Below are 12,099 nucleotides of genomic sequence, written 5' to 3'. Positions count from 1 at the left end.
TATGTATCTGTAAGGTTTTGTTCTTCTTTACAATTAAATCTTAAATCAATTTTATTAGAAACGTATGAAATAGTTTGCTTAATAGATTGGAACAATAATTTTAAAAATGCATGCAAGATGTAATAGTCAGCACACGAGATAATAATAATCAGCAATATACTTGCACTCAAATTCACTTTTAAATTTTAATACTTTTATGTAATTATTTATTCAATATAATATTTATGAAATGAATAAATCCAAATTCAAAACATAAAATAGATTGGCTAAATATCTAAAATTCCCTTTTTCATGAAATTTTATTTTCATCATTTTCATACAATTTTATTTTCCCAAATTATACAAATATTTTTTTTTTTAATTGAACAAATAAAATTTTAATGGTTCAGTCATAAATTTTCAAGTCCATGACTTATTTCATGCAAGTATAGTGCAAAAGAACACAAGAATTTCTATTAAAGCAGAATAAAACAGATTACATATCTACATTCTCAATTTTTTTTTTTTTTTTAATTTTCATCAACTTCTACAGAAACTACAATTGAATTTGTAATTAATTTTTTTCTGTTCTCTTGAATTTCCTGTTAACAAGACTTTAAAATAGTCAACCATAGTTTAAATTTATCTAAATTATCTATTATTTAAAAAAATTCAAAAATATAAAAAATGGTAATCACAAATTATTTTGACTAATTATACATGTTTTTAACTTAAGAGTCTTTCAGTGATCACAAGTAAATAATTTTTAAAGTCTATATTAATTCATCTGAAAATTTTATAACTATAAAATATATTCAGTCAAAGGAGCAATAAAAAATGTAATACTTAAAAAAAAACTTTTTTAGAAGTTAACTTTAGTTTTTATTTGGAAACTTAATACAAATATCATATACTAAGTACTAATTTTTACAGTTTTTGTTACATTATTCAAGTCAATATATATATATATATATATATACTTTCAAAACTGATATTCAGATTTTTTAAAAATATTAAAACACAGGTCTTTTATATAATGATATATATACATATTCATATAATTCATTTCTTACTCCATTTTTTTTTTTTTTCATTTTTTGTAAATTTTAAAAAATTTTGTTTGATATTTAAAAATAAAAGATATTTACAATTTAGGAAGCTCAAGGAAAAGATAAAAGCAATAGTTCAATAACCTGAAAATCACTAAAAGCATTAAAATTTATCACAAAAAATATATTATGTAAGTATTTAAAATGTATTATCAAGATCAGATATAAAATATAATAACACAAATTTTAAGAGCTAAATTAATTTTAAGTTAAAATCTGAGAAAGCAGACATGAAATTCTGACAGAGGCTGTAAATTTTAAATTTAATATAGCTTAGCTAAACAAACAAAAAATCTTTTTTTTTTACTATGCTAGCTTAAAAAAACTTTTGTAGTAACATTCAGATTTTTTTTTAAAAATTAATTAATAACATTTAAAAAAAATTACACAAACAAAATAATATAATTGAAAATATTTTTGAGATAAAATTGGAAACTTTAAAATGACATTATGAAAATAGTTACAAATAAAAAAAAACAATTGCTACATTAAATAAATAACATTTGTGATGTATATTGACAAACAGAATAATTATTAATGTAATCTGTAAACAGAATCAAATGCCACATTAATTCTATAAATTAATTTAAATAAAATTGTGTCACAATTGTCCCACTAACTTAACTTTTCTATAAGTAAATGTAACAAATGATGAGATATAATATTATGTAAAAATAAATAATAAAATATAATTCACAAATTAATGAAACAGAATATTTGTCAAAGTTTTATTTCAGCAAAATTATATATTTATTACATTTTATACAAATTCATGTCAATTTCATAAATAAATAATACTTCCAATTTTTAAACTAATGAAGAATAGCAAACAATGAAAAATAATGACAATTAAATAATTTTTATCCTATACAATTTATGATTTATAAATTTTACATATAAAAAATATATCGGGAAAAATTTATTATAATGTAGAACATATATACAATATTAAATTAAGTGCTGTAAAAAATGCTAACAAAATAATTTAGGACATTCTCTTTGTCCTTAAAACAATGCAATAATGGCAAATCCTCAAAAATACATTCAGTTAATAATGTTACTTGAATGCAGTAAGGTCAGCATAAACATTAAATGTTCTGTAAATAAAATATCCAGCTTTAACAGAATGAAACTTGAGTATTCTAAAGATTTTTCAATAAAATGAAATAAAAAGATCCTTATGCCATAGTATTTGATAATATTTTAAGGTATATATCGTTTTTCATGAGATTTCTGGAAAAATACAAAAGTGACACCAGTATTCCAACAAGATTTAAGAACATGATCTGGAACATTCTTTTTGTCTTTAGAATGATGCCATTGTGACAAATCATTATTGCAGGTTGCACTTTCTGGAGGTGGTGTTACTTGAATGCCATTCACACATCGAGAGCATCGAATTTTGTCATGTGTATCACTCAAAGTATCCGACTCTAAACGAAATAAAGCTTTAAGTTCTGAAAGACTGAAGTGCCGTTCAACCTCTTCTTCATCAACAACACAACTACTAAGACCTTTTTTGTGGGTTTGTCGCAAAAGAATCTTTTCATCAATGGTTCCAGTGGATAACAAACGATATATAAAACATTCCTTCTTTTGACCATCTCTCCAAACTCGTGCCATAGCTTGAGCATCATTCGCTGGATTCCAATCAGGATCAAACATTATTAACCTGTTAGCACCAATCAAATTTAAACCACACCCACCAGCTTTGCTACTTAACATAAATATAAACAAACCACTATTAGGATCATTGAAATTCTCAACAATTTTTCCACGTTTCTTCACAGTCATAGTCCCATCTAAACGAACAAATGTATAATTCCTCAACTGACACAGCTTTTCAAACAAATCTAAAGTTTGAGTGTAATTGGAAACCAAGACAACTTTGTCATTACTTGTAGCCTTAACAACTGCTAAAATACCATCCAGAACTTTCATTTTACCAGATAATTCTGGGACTAAATTTTTACCATTATGTTTAGAAGGAAATAATTTCAAACAACATCCTAAACCATCTTTGTTTTGCTGGGCCAGTTCCAAAATCAAATCTGGATGATTGCAAATTTTTTTCAAACTTGTAACAGCTGAAAGAGCACTTATTTTGCTGTTTGAGTCCAGAGCTTTGGAAACAGCTTGAGAATTTACATAGTGACTGTACAAGCTCTTCTGTAAATCTGTCATTTCACAACAAACTACAAGCTCAATCTTTACTGGAAGATAGTTAGACAGTAATTGAGATGTTCTTCTAATCATACACCGATTTACAATGGCAATCAATTCCTCTAGTTTTTCTTTACCTTTTGCTTGTTCTTCAGCAGTAGCATCAATATCACGGCATCGAAGAATTGGCCTTTCAAATCGCTTTTTGAACTCTTGAGCAGTCCCTAATATGTCTTTGTTAACAAATTGTATAAGGCTGAAATATTCAAGAAGATCATTTTGGATTGGAGTACCAGACAATAATACTCTTCTTTTAGCCACTAATTTATCAAGAGCTTGATATGTCTGGTTTTCTGAATTTTTAAGTCTGTGGCCTTCATCACAAATCACCAAACCAATTTCAGTCTTGTACAAAACACTCGCATGAAGTCGAAAAGTTTCATAAGAAATAATTAAAATTGGTATGACAGCTCTCCCAACAGCATATACAAAACTTTCCAACTTCTTGTCGATTTCACTTTTACTTCCTCCGTCTATGGCAAGTACACTTACCCTGCCACCAAGCCACTTTCCAACTTCTCTCTCCCAGTTTTTCACTAAGCTGCTGGGAGCTACAATAATAGCTTTCTCTATAATAGGCTTTGCAGATGGGCCTTGGCGTAGGCCTGTCCATAATAAAGTAATACACTGCAGAGTCTTACCAAGTCCCATTTCGTCTGCCATAATACAACCATAGCTGTTTTCGATCTGCAGTCCAGTTATACAATCCCACATAAACTTCACGCCTTCACGTTGATGAGGTCGTAAAATTTTAGATAATAAAGGATCGACTACAACATGTACATCAACTTTTGCAGTAGTTGTTTTCAGAAGTTGTTCATGAACGGTTGTTGCAACAGGAGTATATAACACTAATGAGCCCTCTTCGTCGGGATCATGCAATGCCGTTTTAACTCCAGATCGCCGAAGACCCAAAGTACGGTGTCGATATGAACCATTATAATTAGGAATCGGAACTCGAAATGGCTTAGAAAGTATTTGTCTGATTAATTCTTCATGACTAATATTTTCTTTACCAACTGCGTCTTCACTTCCAGTTTTATAATCGCCGGGTTTTCTTTCTCCGTTATTATCTTTTAATGTTTGAGAATCAATATTCCTATTTCGTTTCATAGGAAGCAATGGAGGAGATGTTTTCCTCTTTGCCAATTGACTAGGAGCAAAACTTCTCCGCATATTCTACCCTGGGCAACATAAAACTAAGAAACAAAAAATAAATGCAATAAAGACATTCGTTTAACGCGGGAGAAGCATTGTTTACAACAAGTATGGCAAAATCGTTGCCAGTATCGATCATAAATATTGCGAGAAATCTAAAAAAATTATTAACAGCTAAAAAAAGTAACAAAAGTTTCTATTGCAGATCTACCATTTTTCCTTTAAATACACCTTTCTTTATACACATGCATGCATACATTTCTCGTAATCCAAAGCCAAATTCTTTCGCTGTACTTTTTTGGGGAGAAGACGGGCAGGCATCTTAAACTTTGTGATCAGTTTTACTTTCGATATGATGATTCTTTCTCTACGAATGATACTTCTCTCTATAGTGGCCCCGGCGCAAAAGTTAACCGGACAATTATGGATTAATAGCACTATGATGTGACTTTTGAAAGGTTCATAAACGCAATAAATAGAGCATATGTCAGGCAATTCGATTTTAAAAATAATACGCTAACGGAATCCAGGACATAAAGTTAGATTTAATTGAAATTAAATGTAACCATTATCCCTGGCAAACAGTTAATCAACACGAACTACTAGTATAAAATAAATATAACTTAAAATCGTTAGAAATGATACAATATGTTATTTTTATATTGCCTACAAACATTACAATTACATAATGGAGTTGAAAAATTGTTATTTAAGCTTCATCACTATTAATTAAAAAGTGTGAGTGCACGTATGTACATGTTGGCGCTCTACAAATCAGACTGTTTGACCTACAGCTACCAATTCCATCACATTTATACATAGGCTGATGTGAATGTGCACCTCAGAATTATTTTTCAAAAAATTTAATTAGAATTTTAATTAAAAAGTAGGCTGAAGTTTGGTGTTTTTCTGCGATAACGAAAATATTATTGCCCACATATAAATCTTAACGCCATTTAAAAAATTGTCTTTTTTATAATACCAATTAAATGGTCGTGCAAAATTTTCCTGAATTTTGAATTTTTTTTTCCTTTAAAAATATGTTTTGCTTAATTTTTAACAACTGTTGCATTATTTACAATTGTTGCATTTGCTTACTTTTAACAAGTGTTTTAACAGTTGTTAACATTATTGCTCTGAAATTCAAAACTTTTTCATTGTTTCATCAAATATTGAACGGTGAGATTTTCTTCAATCAAAAATTAAAAAAGGATTATATTTAATATCTGCAAAGTTTACAACATAAATTTTTTAAAAATGAAGTTACGAGGTCGTTATAGAAAGATGTAAATTTCTCTCACATTTTGGATGAAATCCATTTACGTCTATTTATTTGATTGGCAATCTATGTACATGTGAGCTCGATAAATCGACTACTCAGCAAGCTAGATACTGTGGTGAATAGCATATAAGCCAGTTAACAACTAGGCTACACGAACGTACGCTTTTGTATCATGGTTTTGTTACTGGACTGCAAACAAGAAGGTCCCAGGTTCTATCCTCCGCGCATTCTCATACCTCTACAATACATACGAACTCATTGTTAATATTGTAGATCTATATCAAATTTTGAGCGAAATCTATCGGTGGATTGATTTGTCACCTACAATAGATAATCTAACGACTGATTGTCTTTTTATTTCGAGCGCCGACAAAACACACATTTGTTTTTATTAATACAGAAGAAAGGAGAAACAGAACCACTGGTTTCTATTCCTTTGGTACTAATGTTATAAGAGAAAAATATGAATTATGAACTGAATAATCCTATTAGCGAGTATCGAAAATCAAGAGAAAAGCTCATTATATGGTAACAGAAACCGGCGGGGTGGTCTTCCCACAACTTTCTCGCATACCTTCTAATAAAGGTGTTATCTCACTATACGTCTTGCATGGTACTGACGTACAATAGTTACGAAATATTTACCTTTGACTTAAATTTATCATTTTTGCAGAAAATATCGCGTGATCTGTGGCGAGTTTTTTGGTGCTAAATTCCTGACTTTTGGTTAATAGTATCTGAAAATAAAATTTATCTTTTAGACGCGTTTTTCCCAACCGACAGAAACAAAAATTTGACAAAAAACTACACTTGTAGTTACAAAATTTAATATACTCATTCGTTGTTATCTTTGTGTACATGTTCCGGAACTTCAGAGTGACAAATGGTCAACCCCATATTGGACTTGATTCGAAATTTAATATGTGTCTACGTTATAGATGTTAAATCTGTGCACCGAATTTTATCTTTAAAAATTGATTTTTTCTAAAGAGGTGTTACAGTCAATAGATATCAATAATTGTTTCTCATAAAATAACTTGGGATAATTAATTAAAAGTGAGATAAAGCATCAAAATTTTGATTATTAATCAGTTTTAAACATGGTAAACGATACCAGTTTACAGATAAAGTACGAATCCCTGACTTTTGGTTTGAAAATAATAGATAGAACTGCATTAGTGATTTAGTTCTGCTACTGTAAATGAAAGCTAATTTTTTCTGTGATATTTTTTATAGAATGTGTGCATATTGACAAATTTACCAAGTGTGTACTTCTGAAGACAGGAGATAATAGCCATTATTGCTATGCATTTCAACCTCATACTTTCAAGTTTAAAAATGAATCATTAGAGACATATTTAGATGTTCATATTCAAACTAAGATGGTTTCCAACCGTACGTTCTCATTGTCAATTTGAAAAATTATATATTTTCATGAATTAGGCCTTTCGAAAATAAAAACAATTAGGAATAATGATTGCCGATGGCCACTGATTGCACAAATAGTTTAAAACTGTTACATGGCTCTTTTAAACAAATTTTAACAATTTTAATATTTACATTATCTATTATTGATAGACAGTACAATTTAAACTTTAAAAAATCAACATTTTTCAATACACAACTTTACAAGTATAAAAAAGCTATTTTTTTTTCAATCAGTTTTTTATAACTGGAATTATGCTCTTAACCATTTTTTCAAAAAAATTCAATTAGAATATTGTAAGCAATTAACTCTCAATTTTTGAAATTTTGTGTATTTCTAAGGTCTTGATGACAATTCACAATTTTAATAATTTCAGAACTTAATTTAATTTTAATTCCATGCGAGAGAAAAATCTGATAACGATTTAGGTAAAACTGATTCCAAATTTCTATAATATTTAGAATCAATATTATATAAACATTATTAAAATTAATTAAAAATATCTTTTTAAAATACACTAAGTTAGTTTGTGTCCTGCTATAAAAGCATAGATTTTGTTGAGCAGAGATTATCAAATATTTTAAATTTTGAGCCACAAAATAAAAAAAATAAATATTATATATACATATATACACATGAAATTTTATTTAAGCTTTTGCGTGATCAAAGAGAAGTTACTGTTGAATTTTTTTAATTCTGACATTCCATCCCAGGAGGCATTATTTACATGCAAAAAAGAAGCAATGAGATACGTCAGTCTACATCACAATGCAAGAGCAAAAGAGACTGAAAATTTTCCCTTGATTATTTTATACTATGAGATTCTGATAGGGGTTTCTTTGCCATGTTTTGATTTAGGTATCTTTAAAAGAATATAGCAAACAATAAGAATTTTTATCCCTTTATACTAGGCACCAAAATATATATATATATATATATGCATGCAACTTGCAAATAAAAGATAAACTGTTTATGAGGCCCTATTTTATATGTGTTAATATTTTTGAATAAAAATTGTAGTATTAAAATATATACTATTAATCATATATATACCAGTTTTGCTAAACCCTGTAGTACAGCTATCTGAAAATAAGTACAACTATTAAAAAAAACTGTCTCTTAGGGGAAAAAAATAAAAAAAAATTAAAAACTTTATTTCAAAAAGAAATGTAATTACATTTAACCTATGTGCCATAATGTAATTTAATTTTCACATACATGGTTTACTCACTAGATTTTAATATTTCTTATTTTTAATACAGGAGTAAAAATTCCTAAACCTTTTCTGCTACTTTAATTACAAAAAATACTTTTCCCAATATTTTTAAATATATATAGAATAATCTAAGAAAAAAAAAGCAAACAATAAAGTTGCTGTTATTCATGATTCTTATCAACAAGAAAATTAGAACTTTTAAAATAAAAATCATTATAAAAATGTGTATTAATGCAAATAATTGTAGAAACAGCTAAATGACCAGCTCTTGTAAGAAAAAATTAAAATTTTATAAAAAGTAAGTAATGTGGTAATTCCTAAATAACTAACATTTTAAAAATGCCTCCAAATCTTCTTTAGGTGATTCTGTCTTGCATTTAAATACCCTCTACGGAATGGGAGAAGAGACAATATGCTTTCGTTTAATTTTTAGTACCAATTTTTAAAAAAATGAATGTTACTGATTTTAATAAGTCATTACAAATAGAAAACTGGCAAAGAAAATCAAAGATAGAAAGATGTGATATTGAAATGAAAATAAATGGCAAACAATTTTTTTTTTAATAAAATTTATTGGGAAAATTAGTTTTATGTTTTAACGAATTCATTCACTAGGTCGCAGAATCTTTTCACATTCTTCAACACTCATACACACAAACAAGAATGTTTCAACAATTGCTATAACTTTGAAGAAATAAATCTATTAAATAATCTTTGTGATAGTTGAGACTAGAAAACAATGAGATTATGAAATGATTTCATACAAAACATACTTTATCAACAAATGCAGACAGTTTTCTTGTAACCATGGAAGTATCAATTTTAAACACTAAGGAATAAATTTCCAAGAGAATTCAAGCTAAACAATCACAAAATCTATACAGTTAAAAGCTCACAATAAAACCATACAACTGTAACACACAAAAATGCTTTTTTCAAAAAATAAATCGTTCATCACATTCTTTATCGGTAAATCTTTTTTTCCTTTTTAAATAAAATTAAATAATAAATTTGACTAAAGTTTAAAAAATATATTAGGACAAAATTTGCTACGAAAAAAATAATTCTCTCAACTAATAATCGAAAAACACACAGCTTTTGATTTTTCAGCAATGTAATTTATGGTTTTCTATCTAACACTGATAACACAGATGGCAGTGGCAATGTACAGATAATCTGAAACCCACCTATAGAAAAAAGAAGTTAAAGCTGTTTAAGATAAGTTATGTCCAAATAATATATTAATAAATACAAAAAACAACAATTCTTGTAAAATTTTCATTTTATTCTTAATATTTAACTAATTTAAAATGCAAATAAAATCTATTATGAAGATACATTTATAAACCATTTTTAATTTCAGACAGCATATTATCCATTAACTACATTTTCCCTAATTAAATTTATCATAATCTAGAGAAAAAAAAAACCCAATTATTTACATGAAAAGCTTTAAGATGAATTTCTTTTAAAACAATCAATCCAAATATAAAATTTCAAAAAAAAAAAAAAAAAAAAAATTACAAAGTAATACAATACAGCTTACTAAAATAAGGTACTATCTATAAAAATACTGTTGGGCTGTTTATTTTGAAAGTGAGATCTACCATACTTTTCTTTAAAAATACAACAAAACACGATATATAATAATGTACTTTTTTCACCAAATCAGCAGTTTCATTTGCAGTAAAGTATAATATTTCTACACTTAAGGAAGGGGAAAAGATATGGAACCACGATTATATAGCTCTTTTCGAATTATATTTACTACTCTTTTTTAAGCAAGTAATTCAATCTGTAATGCATTGTATTATGTATCTGTTAAAATTTTATGTAGAGAAATTAGTCAAATTTATATTTAGAGTAGAGTAAAGGGGGGGGATCCATATTTTAAAAAAGAAATATTTTAAATAAAAAATAATTTATCAGCTTATTTATCCTTTTTCAGAAACTATAAAGTAATCATTCTTCGTTAAAGGTAATTAAGGATTACTTAATTACCTAAGAATTTAGAATGTGACAAAAAAATCTTTAAATATTTTGCATACAACTTTTTTTTATATCTTAATTTCATTTTGTTTAGTAAAAGTTCAAATTGTAAAGAAAATTATTTAAGTTAATTAACAGATTTTCTTTACAAATAGTATACATACTCTATAAACTAATTTATAGAATATACCATCCAAATTTAATGAAACAAATTTTAAAAGATATTTTATAAACAGTTATTTTCATTTAAAGATGAAAACAATAATGAAAATAGTGAAGCAGTGACTACATTTTTACAATGATATTTAGCAACAGCCTTTGAGCACTGCCATGCATTTGAAGAATATCTCTTTTCCTATTTAATTCTAGCTTATCTACTTCAAATATCATTTCACAATATGAGACAATGACATTACACATATAAGCAACAGATATTTACATAGTTCAAGTATAATTATGTTGTCAGAAAATGTTCCACATAAGTTCCATCATACTACTAATCACTGGAGTTATAACATGTAACTCTGATGCAAGTGACAGTAATGCAATTGAAATATTTAACAAATGGAATAGGGTGAAACTAACTTTTTCCTATAATACACTTCAAATCCGAATATAACAAAAATGTATAGATTGGTGAGAACATTTAAGTACACAATATTTACAACACAAAAAGCTTCAATTCTGAATGAAAATATGCACATAAACTATGAGAACTTGAATTAAAAAATTATGGACATTATTTTGTTTCACAATAAATTAACAGAAAAAAGTATTCAATTTCTTTCTATAATCTGATAGGAAAATAAATATATTATAGGAAGATAGGGAAGATTTCATAAATTAACATAAACCCAAAAGGAATTATGTGGCATATGAATTATATATTAAAATCAGAGCTACATAACTATTCAGTTATTCGATATAAAAAACATTTAACTATGATAAAGGCACTGCATATTACATACCAGCACAGAGAAACTTTATACAGAGACAAGAATGCTTTGAATAACAAGGAATAACAAGGCTTGTTAATAAACATTATAGGCCATTAGGATCACCAATCAATTTCACTAAAAAGCATATCAACATACAAAGTTTCACTGTACAGAGGAGAGGGACAATATGAGATAATAAATTATTATATTTCGATTGCCTTTATATTTTTTTACAGACAAATTATTTAAAAGATATTGAATTAAAACATGAATGCAATGCTTTGAGTTTCAAATTCATAAACTTAACCTTTTATTCATTTTATAACTATTTTTAAAAGTTATTATGCATTGTTTAGTGATCTTAGAGATTAAATAATATAGATTAACAAATCATGCAACAGGCCATATTTAGCAGCCAAATTTGTTCTTTAAGTAATACTTGTAATGCACTCACAAAGCCCAGATCCCTTTTCAACACAATGACAAATATTTAGCCAAATATTAAAAAATTATAATTAATTACTTTTAACCACTCTGTTCATATTAGCTGTATACATTCAACTGTATTTATTTCGATAACATGATTGACAGATAGATAAGCACATATATTAAGCACCATAGCTTTCTTTTTTGTCACTATATAGTTACTAAATGACTCGGAACATATTCTAAGACATCAATTCACATATAGTCACAAATATATAATTCAAGTCACTTCCTTTTGAAATAAAATAATAAGTGAATATATAAATATTAAATGCTAAAAAATATACTGATTT

At 27.1% G+C, this 12,099-nt stretch overlaps 1 protein-coding gene across 1 annotated transcript; it reads right to left on the bottom strand.

The window, feature by feature from the left end:
* Positions 1-2,006: 2,006 nt before the first annotated feature.
* Positions 2,007-4,561, bottom strand: LOC129969611 (DNA repair and recombination protein RAD54-like). Its single transcript, XM_056084258.1, has one exon. The coding sequence runs from the start codon at positions 4,485-4,487 to the stop codon at positions 2,292-2,294; it is 2,196 nt and encodes a 731-aa protein (XP_055940233.1). The 5' UTR covers positions 4,488-4,561; the 3' UTR covers positions 2,007-2,291.
* Between the last annotated feature and the right edge of the window lie 7,538 nt (positions 4,562-12,099).

Source organism: Argiope bruennichi, chromosome 5, assembly GCF_947563725.1.
Source record: "Argiope bruennichi chromosome 5, qqArgBrue1.1, whole genome shotgun sequence".
Lineage (NCBI taxonomy): Eukaryota > Metazoa > Arthropoda > Arachnida > Araneae > Araneidae > Argiope > Argiope bruennichi.
The sequence above is the reverse complement of the archived record's forward strand: the minus strand, read 5'-3'. Positions and strand labels throughout refer to the sequence as shown.